We start from the raw sequence: 21539 nt of genomic DNA on the forward strand, positions 1-21539 counted from the left end.
ACTGACGGCAGTGCAGGAGCTTCTAACAGAAATCCCCCTGAATGAAAAAAATCCCACCTTCAGAATTTGAATTTCTAGCAGTCTGCCCATGCGCAGACAGAGAAGCGTGTAGAAATTAAATTGTACATATTTCTCATTACTTTTAACTGAATGGAATTAACTCATTTTAAACGAGCACAGTACATTTTGAGATTAATTAAAAAAGATGCGTAGGATTCAACTACACATTAAAATCGATGAAATAAACTAGATTAAGACATGTAACATTTACAAGGGGGCCAAATCATTTTTTTCAGTGATCAGCACCAGAGTCCTCGTCCTTCTTTTGGCCTAGCTCTGTGACTGCATCCTTCATGTTCCCCTCTCCAATAGCAGCACCTTCCTCTCCAGCCAGATCTCTTCAGACTCTGGGCTCTGTCTCTGCCTTCTCGGCACAGCTGAGCATCGGACATGTGGTTTCCGTGGATCTCGGCCAGCTTCATGTACACCACAGAGCCTCAGGGTTTAGCTTGGTCCTCCAGGGCCGCTGCCAGAGCCAAATGGAAGTAGCCCACTGCGTCAAAAGAATCCTGGGGAGAGTGCACAGAGCAGAGGTCTCCTTTTAATTAAATATATATATATAATCTTTTAATCTTATTTGTAGGCTGGATTTTGATTGGTACCATATTCTGTGAAAAGGATACCAGATAAAGGTAAAGGCAACTGTAATCTGAAGCCTCTTCTTGACTTCTTCACTTGTAGCCAGAGGAAAAGTTTGTGTCAGTGTGTTAATATTGTGATAAAACAATTGCCTAACTTTGAGGAATGACATCAGTTTTTGACAGGTAAATTCATGATTTCCTCAAAAAGTTTAAAAAATGAAAATAAACGTAAACAAGTTAACAGAAGTACGGAAAACACGTCACAAACATCTCTTACGAAGCTCAACATGACTCAGAATGAATTTATTTATTTATAATAATTCATATAATATGTATTAATTGTATTTATTTCACAAACATAATGTATATATTCTGCTTGCTCGTGCAAATGCAAATACAGAAATATAGTCGGTTCGTGTGCCTTCAGTTTGTGAAGTTAAGTTAAGTCAGTGGTTACTCGTTAACGTAAAACCAGAACACCGGCGGATCTGTTTGCAGGTTGTTTGTTTTAACTCAAATTCGAATGAAAGGCCCAGATACTGATGAGATGATGAGGTCAAAGAGCTTCAGGAAGCTCGACGCAGGGTCAGGCCCAGCAAGGAGCTGGGCCTGGATACAGGTGGAGGTCTGAACAGACGTGAGTACATTTTCCTGCTGTCACAGTATTTTAAATATATTAATAAGGCAGGGTATGCTGAATACAGCCTCTGCTCCAAGGAGATAAAGTACAGCAACAATGGCTCACGTGCCCTCTCATCACACTGCAGACACTGTTCACTGTGATGACAACAGCCAGAGTACCAACAGTCCCACGTGCAGTTAAATCACAGCTATTATTTTACTCTTGATAAGCTACCTTAGCCAGAGTAGATTATCATTTTTTATTTAAATAATTGAACTGGATTGAATGCATATTAATTGCAAATAGAAGATTGGCCACAATTCTAACAGCTTCACAGTAACAGTAGAAGTTAATATGAAGCCATACAGTAATGAAAACTAATCACTTTATTTGTACAGGCGATGGTTCTCGCTACTCTTGCTATCTTTGTTTTTATATGACACACTTTTAAAGGTTAATAATAATAATAGAGCTGAAATACTGATTAATAACTGAATAATAAATTCGTTTTTTGCTTAAAGCAAATGTTTTATCACTTAATTCTCTTCTCAGAGTACACCAGAATGCTACATTTTAAAGCTCATATTTAAAATAAAATGCTCCTGGTATGTGTGAGCATATGGCGTCACAAAATGTTATTTCAATAATAGTTCAACATGGACCATTTTGTTACAGTTTTGTTGGGGCGGTGGGGCATGAACATTTTTCTTCCTCCAAAGTGGGGCGCGACAGAAAAAGTTTGAGAACCACTGAGTTAAGTTAAGTTATGTTATGTTAAATTTAAGTAATCTTCTTCACAGCTGAAGAATCCTCTATCTGTTTGAGTTAGTGATTGCAGCTTTTGTCAACAATATTTTTATTCATCATATATACATAGAGGTGCATTTAACCCCTTCCTAAGCACTATGCAGCGGCCTGCTGTAAAGCGCCCGGGGAGCAACCTGAACTGTATGAAATGTTTGCCATATACGTTATAAAAAGGCTGGATCTGTTCTTGTTAGTGATGTGTGGTCTATGATGATGTGTGATGATGAAAACATTTTTTTTGTCTGGTTGATTTAGCAATACAGTAACCTGTGTCTGACGTTTTGTGGTCTCATGCTCTCTGGAGTTCTATAAACATCCCAAACTTGCCCAGACAGACATTGTAATTGTTATCATGTCTCAAGGGAAACTGGGGGCTGTGATTGGCTGCTGAACAAACCCAAGAATATTAGAGTATGTCTTGTTCATCTGTACTTTCTCTTGAATAATCTGAATTTAAGACGAAAAATATCCACAGTTCTTTCCAAGGTGAGGGGTACTTTTGTGCATGGATAAGGTGACCAAAGAACTGATAACACAGCTCCTGGGCGACCTTTTAGACGATGGTGTCTTCAATGAGGGCCAGGAAGACTCAGTACTTAAGGAGAACAGTAGCACAGCAGACAAGCACACAGTCTCATTGACATGGTGAAGAAGAAAGAAGACGAAGCCAGCAGGAAGATGATCACTCCCCCTGATTATAATAACCTGTGGCCTAATTGACAGCGGCTCTACGCCCCCAAGTGGGAGGTTGTACAAAACAAAACAATAACAAAATGGCTCTTACAGACACTAACACGGAGTGTTTTAGAGAGAGGGTAAATACAGGTTCAGACCGTATGAGAAAAATAATGTGTTTTTGAAAATTAAACATTTTACAAGCAGAAACCCCAACTAACTATTAACCTGATATTCAGCATAATATATCGCTGTCAAATTCAGTTACACCGTGTATGACTCATTACAAAATGATATATATTTTTAACTGTGTGTTGTTTTAATTGACCTGCCATGTGACCATTTGAGTTATTGGAAATCTGGCAGATTTTAAGTCATTATTGTGTCACAAATAAAACTTCCTTGCAGCTTCTTAGAATTTACATACATATATTCTGTAATGGGACAAACTGTATCTTGTTTAATGTAATACTGACGGGGAAAACATTTAACAGGTTTTACATTTAAAAAAAATGTAATGTACGTGTAAAAAACAATACACCATAAAATCCTTCATAAACTGCAGCAGCACATGTTGTCTACATGCTGAAATGTTTGTGTTGGAAAAACTAAAATACCTTTTAAAGATTCCCATATCAGAACACAAAACAGCAATTGTCCCTGGTTGTTGAACTAATTATGAAATGATAATTGTATTCCATGTTGATAGGTTACTTTATGTGTTTGCCTTGTTAGTCTGTTTTGGAAGTTTATGAGCAGAGAGGCACCTGATTTAGCTGCATGCTGCTGGAAGATGCGCACAGAATCCTGTTTTATTGCGCGGTTCATCGAGTGTCAACTATTTAAAATGTGGTTTAATATCACAAAGAGCTGGTTACACCATTTGGAGCAATGACTCTCTTTATAAAAAAAACACACGTAGTGAGCATGCAGCAGTAATAGGCTACCGACTGTGATAATATCAAGTCGGTTACTCGTGGAACAGGAAACATCTTGCCATCTCAACTAGTGGGCGACGCCCGCGGTTTTTGTTCAGCGGCCGTTTCTGCATAAAGGACTGCGGACTCGCAGACTCTGGTTAAAACATTCTGTGACACGAGATTTGAGAGATGGCAGGTAAGAGATCACGCTCTAAATGCACTTTACAAGTGACCATAACTTTGCTGTATGTTGGCGTCGATATGCCGGCGATCAGTCAGTCGACTCAAATCTATTCGAGCCGTATTTACTGTAAGTGGTCTGCGCAATGAGGGGTTAGAAATAAGATATTTTACACTTCCTTTGATTAACAACGTCTGTTAAAGTAAAATCTGGATCATTCTGCATGTTTTCGTGTGTGCCACGTATTAGTTTCACTTTGTTGGTGCTCATGTCCGCCCTATCATGTTGATCAGTCCATATACAACTGTGACATGTTTTACATTACATTCATAGCCCGCTCAATGTCGTTTCAAGAGTTTGTTCATTCCGATCACTGATGGTGTAATAATTCATATATAATGTGACATTTTGACCAAAGCATATTTTAGTCGTCAGCACCTCAAGTGAAGAAAGATTCATCTTCTCCACACCGTGAGGAGGAAGAGCACAAACCAGTCAATCTTACGCAACCGCGACATAATTACTCACAGTATACTATCGCGAAGTGTTGCATAACTATTTGAACACAAATGTAAATATTAAAAACGTATAGATTTATGGTTACACTGTACAACAAGGTTATAAACACACGCTCCAGTAATGCACCGTGATAATGTAATGCAGGATGTATCATGGATTCCTCTAACTCACTATTAATAAAGGACCAAGTCACTGTGAGTTTATATGATTAGTTAACACTTATTATATTATTAGACACTCAGATGCCAGTATATACACTTATCAAAAACGAATGCAATTAAAATACAACAGTCACGCAATAAATTAAACTTCATCAATGTTATAATGTTTCGTTTTTGTATAATGTTCAGATGATGTATTTTGTTGTGGTGGTGAATTGTATTACCTTATAATCACAGGTGTCTCTGTTGTGTTCACCCTATTTATATCAACGAGGCTATACTAAATAACATCACTTATGTCTTATTCATGTTAGTACCTCTGTTTAAATCAAAACCTTTGAGCTGTGCGTTTTCTTTCGCTTCCTATCACCTCTTCTAGGTAAGGAGCTTGTCAATGTGAGGACCAGGTTTGTGGGAAAGGCCCACAAAGTAGTGATTAACCAGCTCCTGGACGACCTTTTAGAAGATGGTGTCTTGAATAAGGGCGAGAAAGACTCCGTACTTGAGGACAACAGTAGCACAGCAAACAAAGCACGCAGTCTCATTGACATGGTGAGGAGGAAAGGAGACGAAGCCAGCAGGAAGATGATCGCTCACCTTCAAAGCAGAGATCCTTTCCTTCACTCTGAACTGGGTCTGTCCTCTGGTCAACCTGCTCAGCCGGGTGAGCTGACATATTTGAGCTATAGTGAGACCGTCACCCTATTTTGATTCAAACTAATATCGTTCTTTGACCCTGTCATGAATAGAGGTGTATTACAGAGAAAGAAGCACACCGTTTTAAACAGAAATGTTTTTCTGTTGACATCTGCAGAGCCACAGACGGAGCAGCAATGGTCACGCACACTCATCCATACCAGCGAGGCTTTCTGGAAGGAGAAACTGAATCATAAAGATGTTAGTCCTTCATAAAAAGCCATATCAAGAGTATTAAATAGGTTCCTGTACATCTTAGTTTACCTGACCTTGATAGAAAGGTGTTGTTTCACAAGTGGGAAAAATAGTTCTCTTAAGAAAGCCTACAATATATATATACAGACATATGATACATACATTTGTTATACTTCTTTCCCTTTAAATCTGTTTTTCAGATTTACCCTGCAGCCAAAAAATCCATGAGCAATCGTGTGGCCCTGCTCATCACTAATATAAAGTTTACTGATGAGACATTTAACAGAAAAGGAGCTGAGGAGGATGAGAGGAACATGGAGAAACTGCTCAAAGCTCTGGGATACGACGTGGTGAAACGCACAAACCTCACAGGAAAGGTACTATTATACAAAGGGAAATAAAGTATATTTGTTTGTGTCTGGTTGATTGAGTGAACTGATGTTTGCCTTTTTGTGTTGTCACAGGCAATAGATGATGCTGTAAATGAGTTCTCTAAACATCCCAAACTCAAAGAGACAGACAGCGTGTTGGTGGTTATCATGTCACACGGGAAACTGGGAGCTGTCCTCGGTGTCGACTGCAAAAGCAAGATATCTGATAATGAAACACCAGACGAGTTCCCCATCAACAACATTTACAAATACTTGGGCCCACAGAGATGTCCAGCGCTGCTGAACAAACCCAAGATCATCATGATCCAGGCCTGCAGAGGAGGTGACTACAAACATTAATATACATTAATGTAGGAGTCTGCTTATGTCTCCTTTGTTGTCTAAGTGCACTGTATTCAACATATGCCACATGTGTTTCAGGGGAGGTAGGAGCAGTGCTTGTTACAGATTGTGCAAACCCAGCTGTGGTCTGTGATAACGCTGGTGAAGGAAACATTGAGGATGATAGTTTCCAAGTTGTAAACAAAGAAAAAGACTTCACTTCTTTTCTTTCCTGCACCCCTGGTCAGTTCATTTAAATGTTATTAGATTATTCTACACCTCATAACACATTGAAGATTAATATCAATAATTTGCATTGAAATCAGCTAAGAATAGTTACTTTATGTAATAAAAACAAAATATATGACCTGTTTCTGTATGTTTTTCCTCCAGATACCGTCTCATTTAGACATCCGGAAAATGGGTCTCTTTTCATCCAGTATGTTGTTGGCGTATTGAACACCTTCGCACATAAGGATGATATTGGGGAACTTTTCAGAAAAGTAAGTGGAAAGTAATGTCAGTTAGTGAGGCAACAACACCACATAGCGAGCATCAATGATGATGCTCTTGTTTCATTCGTCTTAGTCTTGCTTAATTTCATACAATGTTTGTTTCAACCACACAGGTCATGCAACGCTTTGAAGATTTTTCCCCTCAAACCAAAAGACAGATGCCGACCATAGACAGATGCACTCTGACTAAGCGCTTCTACTTCTTTCCAGGCCTCTGAGGCAGGATACACTTCTGTTTAACACAGACTTGTAGCCACCTGTGTGCAATTGAGATACTACTTTGTGAATAGATCAAACGTATTAATGATTTACTGAATGGGCCTATCGGTCACAGGCCTGGGGACCAAAGGACAGAGAAAAGAGATGCAAAATAGTTTCAAAGAGATGTAAAATGACTTCAAAGAAACAACAAGGAGACGCAGATAGACAATAGAAAATACAAAGATACGTCTGCATCGTTCACAGTTGATTTGTGTCTCTTTTAGTCTTGGTGTTTTGCCCTTTTGTTTGTAGCGGTGGGGAAGCTTGTATATGTCTGTGTTCAGGGACACTTTGTGTCATAATCCATCCATGATACAACTAATATGATAAAATACAATTATATTTTTTTATATATAAATAACAGTATGTAAGCCTTTGAATTAATGCAGCATTTTCATCAACTTGTATTCAACAGGTTGCTTACTCATGAGCGTCATATAACTATTTAACAGGATATTGAATGATTGCCTGCACCAGGCTCCTAGTTCTTCCACCAAATTTTGAAACACACCTGCCTGGAAATGTATGAAATCAATTTTTTATTCTCTATATGGCCAAAGCAACATACAATAAAATATCAAATGTAATAATTAAATTTGTATTCTGAATAATATTTTTTTCTTTGTGAACTATTGTTATTAATCTGATGAGGATCAGCTGTGAGGAGGAAGGGTGGGACTGAGTCTGTTTTTTCCTTCATGTAGAACGGGGCATCTGCACAGTCTTTGGCCTCACGTTAGACCTATTATGTGTGTGTTAAGTTTGTTGAAAGTGAAAATAAACCGGTCAAATGACGGCAATGGAATCAGCGTCTGCAGAGTTATCATTTGGACTGTTTAAGGTGTGAGTCGAGAAACGGGGCCCCGTAACGTGGCTCAGTATGAAGAACAAAGAACAGGCCACCACATAGTCAAAGACTATACTAACCTTTGCACAATTTAAGGTGACACTCAATGAATGTAAAGATGCCTATGTTGCTGTCCAAAGGCTTCAACCTGCTGAAATAAAGGAAAATGAGACAATGGACTGGTATTAACCCGAAATGGATCCCAGCCTAGATCAAGGTGTCCTGAGAGTGGGGGGAAGTAATATCAGATCAGCTGTAAACGCTAAGAATCCCATAATCTTACCCAAAAGGTTTACGAATGCAGTCTGAAGTAGGAGAGCAAAAAATGGCAGATCTTCCACAGGACCGTGTGATGCCGGATTTTCCACCTTTCACTTCAGTTGGCATGGACTATTTTGGACCTTTTGAGATAAGGCGAGGTCAGACCAAGGTAAAACGGTGGGGTGTGATCTTTACATTCCTTACTAGCCGTGCAATCCATCTTGAGGTGGCTCGTAGTTTGGACACTAACTTCTGCATCAATGCAATTCGCAGATTTCTATGTCGCACCGGTACCGTAAAAAACGTCAGATCAGATCAAGGTACAAATTGTGTTGGTGCACAACAGGAGCTGGAACGCTCATTAAAAGAACTAAATCATGACGAAATCCAAAGAGATTTACTCCAAGAAGGAATAGAGTGGATATTCAACCCGGCAGCAGGTGCTCACCACGGAGGCATATGGGAGAGACTAATTAAGTCACTAAAGACAATTCTGTGCTCTGTGGTAAAAGAACAAGTTCTGGATGATGAGGCCTTGCAAACAGCCTGTGAGGTGGAAGCTATAATGAATGATAGACCCATCACGACAATAACAAATGACTTGAATGATGTGGAACCTTTAACGCCTAATAATTTGCTTCTACTTAAAACCAACCCTGTCGTGCCTTCTGGAACGTTCTAGAAAGAGGACCTGTACTCTATAGGAGATGGAGACCGATCAGTTGTTTGTGTCCACAAGAGTTCACATAAAACAGACAGGTTCATATTTGAGATCAAAGTCAGTTTCTTTATATTTTTTACTTTAGTTTGCCAGCAGATACATTTATTTACTTTCTGATAAATGAGTTGATACAAATCATTTATTGGATAAAAATGCTCAAGTTTCTCAATATAATTGCAATAAATCATCATGTCTGCAAATGTTAGTAGTCATTAATAAACAGTCTTGAGTTTCACAATTTCTCATAAGCCATCAATAAAAGCCTGTCAGTCAACCAGAATAATATTTAATAATTTATTAATAAAGAATTCTGTAAAACATTATATGAAAGTCATATACTATATACATACTCCCTGAATGTGTCGTCCAGAGTGGAGGACAGGTAAATTACGCTTCATGTTTATCAAAAATGAACCAAACATTTTTCAATTGTCATTTATTGCTTCATGAACTACACATGCTCACTCTTCCATGCCATGAAAATAACAAGTAAATACATAATGTGTAAAACTAGGTTGCAAATGAACCCTAAACTTCAAATATCAGATTAAATAACCTGCATTAAATAGATCTGTATTAATAACATTGATAATTAACAAAGACACAGGTAAATACAACTAAATCATTTGGCGTAAATACACTTATACTGCCATCTACTGGTAGAAGTGGTAAACACATTTATACATACTTCAGTCTATGCTCTGCCTTCACTCAAACAGCACAACACGGTGGAAAAATATCAGTGCAAACAGCAACAACTGTGTGAACACAAAAATGACTTTGATTAAACTTACGAACTGTATTGCATCAAACAATGCACCGATTCATCGAACACTTGATTGTTGCTGTGTACATAAATGAATATTAAAGCGCATGTAGTCACGTAGTATGTTGCTAACACACTCCCATCAGCCCACATTTATCTATTTATATTTATTTATTTTCCCTCTATTGTTACTCTGGTATGTGCTTCTTGCGTCATAGACAAACACTTTTCTTGCATTCGCTCCTTGTATTGCCTTGACTTAGACGTGTTCTTACTTCCGTAATACCTGTCGTGCTTTGCGTCTCTCTTAAAAAAAACAAAAAACAAATGAGAGATTTGCAAAAAACCAAATCAGCTCGTTATTTTAATTTGGTTCTCTCGTATTCTCGTTTTTTGATTCAGACAACAAAAGACAGAAACCCGTCTTGTTTTTTCGATTAAACGATAAAACAAACAAATCAAAACGTACACGGACCCGGTCTATTTTACAAGTAACCAGTAGGGGGAAATTCAATGTACAATGATAGCCGTGGCCGCAGAAGAAGAAGAGGCAGCTACCGTAAAGAAGAAGACGAAGAAGAAGGAAGAGCGGTTTTGTGAGAAGCTAGCGAAATTGCTAGGGACCTGTGAGAAGCCTTGATAGTCTGTAAACAGAGATTCACACTGAAGGTAGGCAAAGAGTTGCTCTGCTGTCTGCAACACAGCGACACGTGCAGTGATATAGTTTACCTCCGTGTAGTCGGCCATGTAAATACAACGCTACCCGTTTGCTTTTACGATACCAGATAGCTATGCTAACGCTAAGTAGCTAGCCAACAGCCAACGCTGACAGGGCTGCGTGTAGATGCAACGTAACCACATCCACTGTTAACACACCAAGCTGTGGCGGTGTAAAAATGAAGCGATGTTAATCTGGTTTCACAAAATAAAACCACCCAGCTAGCTGCTCTTATTGGATCTTTTCTCACCAACCGGTGCCGCAGAGAACAGCATCCCCTCGTGGGGACCCGCTCAGTTAAGACTTAACCACCACACAGTGAGCATATGTCAGAGGAAACATACTCTTTCAAATGTGACAAAGTGCCGCCCATTAAACGCGTCGGTAAAACTATTTAGATTGACAGATATCAAGAATTAAGGTTACAGTTTCGGCAGAGATGTTTAGAGATGTCCCCTCTTACTCAAACCAGCTGAGACTTACATGAACGACATTCACCGCAGTGGCCGAAAATACGAACTGATGACCGCATATGATTGCTATGATTTGACCGGAGTGGGCACGTGATGAGAATACTTAACAGTTGTGTTTTGGGCTGCTTACAGATAGTGTTGTGATACTATTGCTCGAGGTCGTGTCACAAGTATCCAGGAATACAAAGTTATACACGTTAGTAACTAGTTTGATGGATTAATTAGCAATGCTGGGTTTAATTTAGACCATTATACAATAACGTTACACTTTTTAAATTATATCCATGCGTACATTTAGAATTTATGTGTTCATGAATGGTAGTTCTTGTTATTTTTTTATTATTTGAAAATAAAATTAATTTAAGGTTGTCCAAAAAGTTTCTGACATTATTCATGACTTTAAATGAACAATGACTCGATCACTCTCCTCCTATCAGACAGTCAGTCGATGTAGTATCAAGCTACTACCAACGTCTCGATACACTATTGACACTTTAATAACATACTTGGTTTAACATACTCCTTTGTTTGTTTGTCATATTTTATTGTAAATCTTCAGATGTTCTAGTTTTAAATTGTCTTTTACTATTTGTTATGTTTATTGTCACGCACCCATCATCAAGCCAAGTTCCTTGCATGTGTAACATACTTAACAATAAACAGTTTCTGTTTCTGATTGGAGCATTTCAGGTGATTTATTTCCTAATCTGTGTTACGTTGTTAAGACTTCTTTCTCCCTTTCAGACGCTTGGGGTTTTATAAATTATGTGGACACAGAATCCGGGGCATCAAGGTTCAAATTAAGGTATGTAAAGGGTTGCTCCCTTAAAAAACATTCTGCAAATTATCTCCAACCATGAATGTAATGTAACACAAATGCTTTTACTTTCTTATAACAGTTTTGTAATGTGTGTATGTATGTTGGATAAATGTAAATCATTTTCTGGCTTGTTGGCCACTTAAAGATATAAACTGACCTTGAAGACATTTAAAATCATTTGTTTCATTGAAGAAGAAAAAAACCAACATTTGTACTTTGGCATTTTCGAGATGATCGTAAGTCCACGATTTCATTTCATCAATGCGATTTTCCTCAAGATGTTTGTACCAATTCAAGAGAAGAGGATAATTTGAACAAAAGCTGTATTTCCATTTGTCGGAAACGCTGTTCGAGCAGTTGTCTGCACTGCTAATTAGTGAAACGTTACAGACCCAACGGGGCAACGTTGGGATGAGCAATGTTGCCCCAAACTTAAAGGCAGAATGATTTTTCCTAAAACGTAATGTATAGACTCGCACGAAAATGATCCCTCTCAGTCATCACTTATGACGAAGAGTGTGGCGGTGTCTGTATGTGCAGAGACCCCCGCCCGCCGCCTGCATTTCTCTTCTCTTTTCATTTCGTTGTGTTCGGCACATTTCTGGCCGTCAGCCTCTCTAAAAAAAAACGTAGCGACCGGGTGCCAGATCGGCAACACGCATCCAGAGGAAGCTATGAAAATGGTGGACACGGTGCCAAAACAACGCAAACACAGCGAGGCCAAACGCCGCGTGGAGCCAAAGCTCGTTCACACCAGAAGTGAATCTGGTGTTGGCACTCACTGCCGGCGATGTTGTTATCAAACGCAACCAACAAAGCCTATTTATTGTGATTTAAATCGGCGTAACAATTTATTGCCGAGTCTATTTTAAAGTAGCGGAGGCAGAGTTCATCACACTGTACAGTTGACACTCTGTGGGTATCTGTGCCATTTGTGCCAGAAAGCATCTTTTACGCTCTGTTTTCACGCCATTATTTCAGTCCGGGAGCCCAGAGAAGGCGGGAGAAAACGTGCACATTTATCAGACCAGGTGTAGGAACGACTCATTTGCCGGACGACATGAAACGAGTCACAATGAGTGAAGTAAAACTGTGAAAGGTTAGACAAAGCGTTCGCGTTCTTGCAAATCGCCAGTCCATTGCGTCACTGACTCTGCACGGCGGATTCACATTTGTTTGTGTTGCTATGCTCGCCATTAATGCCGCTGTTGTGCCGTAATTCAAGGCGAGCTCTCTCGTACGTAAAGGTCCAGTGAAGCGTTACATCTAATAATGTCCTGCTGTGCATGGACCAAAGAAATGTTGCACCCATTCATAACGTTTTTAAGGTTTTGGAGGAATTTGCGATTTAACCGGCACGATTTTGTTTCAAAACATTTCTCTGCCACAGCATTTCCATTGTCTGATGTGATGATTTTTTTTGATTTGCAACTTTTGCACTGCTGAAACTTTTCATCCCTCCCCAAGAATTTTTATCTCTTCTCTTAACTCACTGACATGTTTCAGGATTTTGGACGGCAATTTAAAGACGCGGATTAGCGAACAAACCAAACCTTTTCAAGCATTTGAGACGCACGAAGAAAGAAAGAAGTAAACCCTTTTCAATCAAGTCATGTCTCGCCGAAGAAGCCACAGCCCGTCACCAGGGCAGTTTTCACGCTCCTGCAGCAGTAGTGACCCTAGAGATTTGGAGAGACGGATTTTTGTGGGGAATTTGCCGACCTCCGACATGGAGAAGAAGGATTTGGAAGAGCTGTTCAGCCCTTATGGGAAGATAATCGGTCAGTAAAACACCATACAAGCAATAAATCTAATTCATGACATACTTTTACTCATGTCTCGTAGCATCAAGCGTCGTGTTTTTTCATGAAATGCAAGCATGTCAAATTCCAAAGGATGTCCTTACTGCTAACTTTTTAAAGTGGGTAGGTATTCACAATGATCTGTACCACTTTTAAATGTCCCTCTTCCAGGCGTGTCCCTGTTTCGTGGGTTCGGATTTGTACAATTTGAACGTGTTGAGGAAGCGGAAGCTGCAAAGTCTGCCCAAAAGGGTCGCATATATAAAGGTTATAAAATAGGTAAGCCTTAACTGCAGTGGGTGTGATTGTCTGGCTACAGAGGACCGCTTTATGTTGGTGTACAGAGAGCAACAAAAGAAGTTAATGAAAGACCAAGTCGTTGTTTTTGTGTGTGTGAAAACCTTCAATGATTGGGCATGGTGATTTTAAAGTGTTTATCCTGAAGAGAATCGTGACTTCTGTGGATTTGGTGAATATAAAATGCCAGCAAAGTCGCAATTAATGTTTACACTTCCAGATTTATTTCTGTATTAAACGGTTTTATATGTAAGATAAGAGTATATTGATCGGCTAAAAAGGATTTTCCTTTTTAACGCCATTGTAGTGATGCGATTTGTTGCATCCAGTAAACATAATGCCCGTAACACCGATGATAAAAGTTGAGCCCTATTCTTTCCCACAACTAACCTCAGTGTTGGTTCTATGTGAGGGTGCTCCGATCAGGACTTCTGGGGCCCACTGTGGAAGCAGTAGCTGCCGATACCGATCACCGGCTTTATTTGAAGCCTTCTATTTATTGTTACATGATTTATTCAACCATTCTTAACCACATTGTGTATTAAAATGAAGAGATTTATCATACGTGTGCACACTAAGCCTCTTTTTATACAGAGATCCTGTAATACTGCTGTAAAGACGCCTCTTAATGGCCCATTTGGGATTTTAGACAGCATGCCAGCTCGGCTTGTAGCACTAAAGCGTCCCGTGTGTGTCGTCCCTTTTTATGTCGGCAGGCCTTTTTATACACAGATGTCGATGCGGTTCTGTTGCCGGCAGCGGCAACAAAGCAGAAGATTTTCTACAGAACAGTGAGGTGTTGCAAAGGGGCTTCAAGTAGCAACAAACAACTCTGGTGAAGCCATTTTAGTCGCGTGTAAATTAATTGTCCCGCAAGTTTTGCGTCATCTGACCGGCTTCCATATTGAAGTGGTCAGAATTAATATTGGCAGATCTGTGGCTATTGATCGGAGCACCCGTAGTTTGATTTGATCTACAACTCAACATTTAAAAAAATACATAAAATATATTTAGCCATGCAGAGTTTTCTACCTCCAATCTTTCTTTGTGTGGACATGTTACATTATTGGCATACAAAGCAAATAAACAAATGCATTATTAAATTCTGGCAATTTTCTACAACATAGATTTTAATGTCACTCAAGTCGAGCACTTGCCTCTTTGGTTATTTCAAAATTTCAAGTTGAAAAAAATCTAATTTACACGGTCAAGATTTTAAGCGCACAAAAGAACTCCAACAGATTTGGAAACTCGATTTGACGCATTTTGACTCTCGTCCAGTTTGGATTTTCAAGCTCAATTTCATTTGGATCGTGGACGTATTGACGCGGCCACTCCGTTCTGCGTGAAAAGCAACTGATTAACATGTCACTGTTATGTTCAACGTTTGGATTGATTTATTTTCAGATGTAAATATGGCAGTGGAGCGACGGCAAGCTAAACCTCAATCCCAGCAGAGCCCTCCACGAAGGTAAAGTAACGCGGAATTGGTGTGAAGAACTACAATCACCTCTGAGGTGACGGTAAACAAAAAAACCAAAGCGTATAACATTTTCCTCAACTGTCATTCCCACCAGTGGTGAAGTCCGCCCAATGAAGATGGGTTTGTGATGGTTCATGGGACAAATATTTCACCCTAAATTACAATTTCCAGATATGTTGAAATAAAGAGAATAGTCATAGGAATGCAATTGCAAGTGTCTTTGTCTCGAATGCTCGTGTTCATAGTGTGACTTTGCACTACAGTTCACCTTTTATAGGAAGATTGTGCAACGTTCCAGCTGAATGAAACGTAGTGCTAGTCCCACCCGGCCTCATATCTGTTTAGCAGGTTCATGTCCCACAACATGACCTTTAACTAATTAGTTTTGTGAAGGAAAACTGTATTTAATCTGAGGAACTGACATAACGTCCACAACGGGCACAAAACATTGAAGTATATTTCAGGCAGGTTTGGGGATGGGGTCGGGCATTCACACCCATAAGATCCCAGACCAGGGCAAACGATGTGTAATATGCTTATTCTAATATGATCACGTTGCATATTGACGACATAAACTGTTGTGATGCACAGAACTCGCAAGGAAAATGTGGTGAAAGGAATTTATTGGTTTGTTGCATTTTTCTTTTAATTTGAGACCTTCTTTCGTTCCTCACTTTTGAGTTGAGCGTCATCGAAGTTATTTTAACTCTCCTATAAATGTTGGAAGAAGTGAAGACAAATTGAGGGTTTAGGATCAATAGGCCCTGCCTATCTAACCCTAAAGGTGACCTCCATTTCTAAACCCGAAGGGTTCAACGGGCTCTTCCCACTGCCTCCTGGATACGCCTCGGTCACTTTGCGTTTTTAGGAACTTTAGTCAAAAAGTCAAGTTTTCCTTTTCTACAGTTTGTTTAAAAATATTTTTGATGTGTAGAAAATTTTCTAAGCAATTCTGAATATTTTCCTTCTAATAAATGTATTGAATTACAAAAAACCCAACTGTTCTGTTTTTATAACCCGAGACCTGCAGCGTGGGAATGTGGCTTACCGAAGAACAAAACGCAAATCATCACATGCAAATGCTAAATGCGCAAAATACACCGGCCATTTCAAAAAGGTTAAATAGCCGTGGTACGCGTGTATTTGAAGAGCTGGGTTCATGGTCGGGAGAACCTCAAATGGTCGAAAAATCGATTGTGTTGCGAACACGGATCACTGGACATTTTCAAAACCTCTCCGTCGACGCGTCTCGGAAACCACCTCCTGGATTGAATGTGTGCTCGGTCCCCTTTACGAGTCATGGACAGAAGTTTCTAGTGTTTCATAGGCAGACTAAACTCTAACTGTCCTTGCACTAACTGATACCTTTTCTCTCAGGGCCACCACCACCACGTATGGCAGCTACGCGGACAGCAAAGAGCCCCGGCCTCGCTCACGCTCACCCGCTTATGTGCGCGAGCCTCGGGAGAGCCGGGACGGACGCGAGCCTCGGGAGAGCCGGGACGGGCGTGAGCCTCGGGAGAGCCGGGACGGGAGGGACTCTGCTAGAGAGTCGAGGCCGGCTGGCCACTCTCGTGACCACGACTACCGGTACCGGAGCACAGAGACCAGAGACAAAGACCCCAGGGAGCCTGCATTCAGGTGACCACTCTGCTCATAAGTCGGAAGTTCAGCATTTAGTTGTTGCATTTTTCTTTTTGTCTGAACCTGAAATGTTTCCATGCAGCAGCAGAGACGACTATGACCGGTTCTACCGTAGTGGCAGCGGTGCAGAAGACTATTACCGGAGGAAGGATGAGCCCTACAGGGACCCTTACAGAGATCCCTGGAACGGACGCCGGGACCCAGAGGGTATGTGTACTCCAGTATATATATCTAATGTCTTGTTTAAGTACTCTTAGTTGATTTGCGTACGTAACCACCGTAGAATAAGATTGTGTTTATTTGTGATAGGTTGGATTTTCCTGATTTTGTATGGAATTTTACTAGCTTCGTTAAGATGTCTTAACACGTCTTTTCGCAACTGCAGTATTTATAATATTAAGTAATACGAAATGATGTCAGAGTAGCATCAGACTGAGGCTGTTTTACTTTAAAGACGATTTAGAGCCGTGTTCAAACTTTAACTGACATTTCCCTATCCAGCCCCCTCCAACCTCACTTCAGCAGTAGATGATCGTGCTCGACCAGAAGAGCGCCGCCGCAATGAATTGTATCGACAGTACTACGAGGAGCTGCAGCGGCGCTACGACACCGACCGCCCCGTTGACTGCTCTGTGATAGTCGTCAACAAGGCGCAGAAGTATGTCCACTGTCTTGTTCTGTCCCGGAAACGAAAATGAAAAACCAGAAACGTCATCGTAAATGTTCCACCAGTACATGCCGTGTTTTTATTTCATATGGCTCCTGTGTGTGTGTGTGTGTGTGTGTGTGTCTCTGTGTGTGTCTGTGTGTGTGTACTATTGCTTCACAAACAACTGTAGGGAGTATGCCGAGACGGTCGGACGGAAGATTCGTGATTTGGGCATGGTGGTGGATCTGATCTTCCTCAACACAGAAGTGTCACTAACTCAGGCGCTCGAGGATGTAGGCAGGGCCCGCACTCCCTTTGCCATCATCATTACCCAGCAGCACCAGGTCCACCGGTCCTGCACCGTCAACATCTTGTTCGGCACACCGCAAGGTAACGCAAGGCGACAGCGGGCACCTGTTGTTTGGTCGTTGGGGTCAATTTTATTCCCTCCAAAAGCAACGAGTGCAGTTTCTCACATGTCTCTTGTTGTTTTTGTTACACGTAGAGCATCGGAACATGCCGATGCAGGATGCCATGATGCTGGTTGCCCACAATTATGACACCTACAAAGTTGAAAACCGGGAAAAAGAACGCGAGGAGATTGCCAGAAAGGCTGCCAAGATGGCGGACGACGTGCTACTCAGGGAGCCGGACAGAGAGGGCCACCCCATTTCTGTGCTCACCTCCATCACGCTGCTGTCTGAAAACAGGTATCCGGTCTAAAATGTTGTTTTGTGTCTTCAATGAGCAATGGAGAATCTAACATTTAGTTTTCTGTGATGCCTCAATTACAGCTTCCAACTTTGAATCTCACTCGTGATAAAAAGTCTCACTTCTTCTAATTTCTTTTGTTTTCTCCTTCGTGGTTGCTGGGTAGATTTGTAACCCCAGATGAAATGGATGGTCTCATTGGCTACCTGAAGGACAAAAGAGCTCGACTGCTACGAAGCGCTGCAGACCCTCTCACAGGTAGGAGGAACATGTGTTAAAGTCTCATTTTAAAGGACTGGTTCAATGGCATTGAAAAGAGTAATCTACTGTCATCATTCATCCTCCTCTCACTGGGCCCGAAGAGAGAAAAAACACATCAATGCAGAAAGTTCAGCTGCAACTCATAGAAGGCTTTTCTGAAGCAGCTCAGCAAAGAAACAGTCCACTTACTCTCTCTCTGATTGGTGAAACCTCATTAACGTCAGCTAAATGTCACAATGTATTTTTATACAGACTGAAGACTGTGGATATATATATTTTTTATCTCTGCCACTATGGAGAAGAGGAACAATTAATAATGTATTTAATGTGGATCAGAGTGTTTTGTTAACTGCCTTAAAATGTGCTGAGATAGTTTAGTCTTGTTTTTCAAAACAAGAGCTTTGTCCGTTGAGCAGACCTGCACATTCTAACTGAACCTTTCACATCACAGCTGGAGTCCACGGTGCAGCTCCTGCAGCAGTGCACCATGACGTTTCAACCTCCGCTGCAGGACTGCCTCCTCCATCCCACTCTACTCTATCGCACTCTACTCTATCCCACTCTGCCCTATCCCACTCTACTCTATCCCACTCTGCCCTATCCCACTCTGCCCTATCCCACTCTACTCTCACGCCTCCACAGTCCAGCCACCTCGGCCTATCGGCTGCTTCAAGCGCCTCGGCAAACCCCAGCCACCAGCAGGAGCTGCAAGCTAAGATCCTCAGCCTGTTCAACAGCGGCAGCGGCGTCCCGGCAGGCGCAGGAGGCCCGCCCTCCATCTCCCAGACGAAGGCCTACGGCTCCCTTGGCCCACCCCCTTCCCAGAACCTGCCCCGCCCCACCATGACGGGCCCCCCTGCGGGTGGAACCCAGGGTTATGGCGCCCCACCGGGACGCATGCCGGTCACACCAGGTGGTCAAAGACTCCCCTCGTCGGCTTCAGGTATCAACTTTGACAACCCGAGTGTACAGAAAGCGCTGGACACCCTCATTCAGAGCGGACCGTCTCTCAACCACCTGGTGAGCCCCGCCGCCGCTCAGCAGCCCCCCCCCAGCATGGGCCAGGTCCCGCCTATGTCCATGTACCCCCGACATTACTGATGTAACAACTTCTCCCAATGTGAGTTCCCCCCTCCCTGTGACACAAGTAGACACCACATCAATTCCCTGTGCAGTGAATGTACCAGCTGTGTAATATAGGTAGGTTGGATGTTTTGTAAAAGCTTTTAATCTTTTTTTTTCTCTCTTTTTTTTTTTTATTCGAAGTATTGTGTTCAGTTGATTAAATGGTTATTAAATTTGGTTTGATGACTTGTCCAGACTAACAGTCTGTATTTTCGATTACTATCCAGAAGATGATGATTCTTTCATTCTTCTTACGTGTGAGATGAGGTAAAGTTGCATGTGTGAAGTACGGTGTGTTTTGGTTTATGATGGATTCCTTTGTTCTTTTCCAACCATGATTGTGTTTTATAGTTTTGCACATAGTGTCTTTTTAATTTGTAACATTTTCATTGTCAAAACAAGACATGATTAAAAACTCCAGACACAATTGCTGTAATAAAATGGTATTGGTTTATTGCATTTTGTGCTGACAAATCTATAAAATGGAACGGGTATCGCCAGAAGCCATAGATATAAGCATTTGAAATGTAAGATAAAACTACTTTTTCTTCTTTTTTTTTAAATGTACCATGAAACACAATAGAGAATAATACGTTCTTTTTTTAAACTTTATAATATTTAACTTACACTGACACAAAAAAAACACCTCCACACTAACTGTATTTGATTTATTTACATGTAGCCCCCTCCCACCCCCGCCCCCAGCAGTTACAAGTGCACATGTACACACATACACACTCCCACAAAACTTAAAGGAACACACTACGGCTTTACCATAAGACTAGGTACAGTATCAAGGAAGAGTAATGAACAGTTTGGAATGAAAAAAGCATTTTCATATTACTGAAATTTGATACAGGTGTGTCTTTGTGTGTATGCTGTATATATACCATCTATATCTACATCCATTACATTGTCAGGCATTCATACAAAATGTTTCCCACAACTCCAGTGAATTAGACTCAAACCTGGACACTGACGGGATTACTCTGGAGGGAAGAACTCATTAAATGAAGTACTCTATTTTTCAAAAGCAATTAAGTCGGGAATGTGTTTATTCCCAAGAGTTGAATGAGAAGATCGATAACGTTGCCACTCGTCTTTCAGTTAAATATAAACCTACCGCCGGTAGCCGGCTAACTTAGCTTAGCACAAAGACTGGAAATGGGTGGAAACAGCTAGCCTGGCTTTGTCCAAAGATACGATCGTGTACCAGCACATCTAAAGCTCAATAACTAACACGCTTATTTAAGTCACACAAAAGTCCATTATGTAAAAATGATAAATTGCTGTGAACGAATTGTGTTCAAATTTGGCACAAATGTCTACTTACACTCAAGGCAGAACTCATTAGAATTTGGGGGTCAAAGGTCATAGTGACCTCACAAAATGTTTTTGGCCATAACTCAAGAATTCATATTCTAATTATGACAATTTCACACAAATGTCTAATAGGATAAAATGAAGTGACTTCAACAATTCTAGTTACACTTTGTTTTTTTTCTCCAAACAAACCAGAGACGAGATGTTAATTAATGAGCGTTAGAGATGCTGATTGGTGGACTTTATCGTTGAACAGGCCGACTGTTTCCCAGCTTTCGGTCTTTGTGCCAACTCCCGCCGAGTAAGCGAATAACTGCATTCTCCAAAATGTTGAACTTTTTCTTTAAAGGTTGTCTGAATATCGACAAACCACACCAGTTTATTTTTATTTTTTTTACCACATTTGTAATTATTATACTTCAATACACACTAAATATAACCAGTTATTCAGTAAAAAAGTAGGTACATGTAGTTTTGGACAGGCAGGCACCTCCTCTACTACTTTGGCACTTTTCATAGTCTTATCCAATTGAAACAATCTGTTTACTGAAAACTGGAAACTCACATTTATTTTTGAAGGAAAGAAAACAGTTTTTACTCGTCTGCGTCTAATTCACTGGAGCACACATTTGCACACCATCATGTATGTAGTTAACTGAAATATATACTTTGGTAATCAGTTTATCTGCAGATAATATTTGACACAATGAGAAGACCTTGTCAACAAATCTA

At 40.7% G+C, this 21539-nt stretch overlaps 2 protein-coding genes across 4 annotated transcripts; both read left to right on the top strand.

Annotated features, from left to right (window-relative positions):
• The first annotated feature begins 3720 nt into the window (after positions 1 to 3720).
• LOC306694360 (caspase-1-like) lies at positions 3721 to 7711 on the top strand. The gene is made up of 8 exons (XM_079157163.1): positions 3721 to 3861; positions 4906 to 5190; positions 5341 to 5423; positions 5618 to 5794; positions 5882 to 6131; positions 6230 to 6373; positions 6524 to 6633; positions 6759 to 7711. Exons 1-8 carry the CDS (start codon positions 3855 to 3857, stop codon positions 6861 to 6863), a joined length of 1161 nt encoding a protein of 386 aa, XP_079013289.1. The 5' UTR covers positions 3721 to 3854; the 3' UTR covers positions 6864 to 7711.
• A 2323-nt stretch (positions 7712 to 10034) lies between these two features.
• ncoa5 (nuclear receptor coactivator 5) lies at positions 10035 to 19911 on the top strand. 3 transcript variants are annotated; one of them, XM_079186700.1, is made up of 12 exons: positions 10035 to 10170; positions 11437 to 11497; positions 13019 to 13293; positions 13486 to 13593; positions 15019 to 15082; positions 16472 to 16735; positions 16821 to 16945; positions 17240 to 17396; positions 17575 to 17777; positions 17893 to 18097; positions 18265 to 18356; positions 18811 to 19911. In XM_079186700.1, the coding sequence occupies exons 3-12, from the start codon at positions 13125 to 13127 to the stop codon at positions 19458 to 19460; spliced, it is 2037 nt and encodes a 678-aa protein (XP_079042826.1). In that variant the 5' UTR covers positions 10035 to 10170; positions 11437 to 11497; positions 13019 to 13124; the 3' UTR covers positions 19461 to 19911. The 3 variants fall into 3 exon arrangements, with proteins under 3 accessions (XP_079042826.1, XP_079042827.1, XP_079042828.1); XM_079186701.1 differs by having other exon boundaries at positions 17578 to 17777; XM_079186702.1 differs by lacking the exons at positions 13019 to 13293; positions 13486 to 13593.
• The last annotated feature ends 1628 nt before the right edge of the window (positions 19912 to 21539 follow it).

Source organism: Pholis gunnellus (genome assembly GCF_910591455.1).
Source record: "Pholis gunnellus genome assembly, chromosome: 3".
NCBI classification, from domain to species: domain Eukaryota; kingdom Metazoa; phylum Chordata; class Actinopteri; order Perciformes; family Pholidae; genus Pholis; species Pholis gunnellus.

Excerpts from the sequence above, each read along its gene's own strand:
- LOC306694360 (XM_079157163.1), top strand. Across the intron at positions 6,132-6,229 it reads GATCCAGGCCTGCAGAGGAG|GGGAGGTAGGAGCAGTGCTT; the intron begins GTGACTACAAAC and ends CATGTGTTTCAG. Across the intron at positions 6,634-6,758 it reads TTGGGGAACTTTTCAGAAAA|GTCATGCAACGCTTTGAAGA; the intron begins GTAAGTGGAAAG and ends TCAACCACACAG.
- ncoa5 (XM_079186700.1), top strand. The coding sequence starts at position 13,125 with ATGTCTCGCCGAAGAAGCCACAGCCCGTCACCAGGGCAGTTTTCACGC. Across the intron at positions 13,594-15,018 it reads ATATAAAGGTTATAAAATAG|ATGTAAATATGGCAGTGGAG; the intron begins GTAAGCCTTAAC and ends ATTTATTTTCAG. Across the intron at positions 16,946-17,239 it reads CGGACGCCGGGACCCAGAGG|CCCCCTCCAACCTCACTTCA; the intron begins GTATGTGTACTC and ends TTCCCTATCCAG.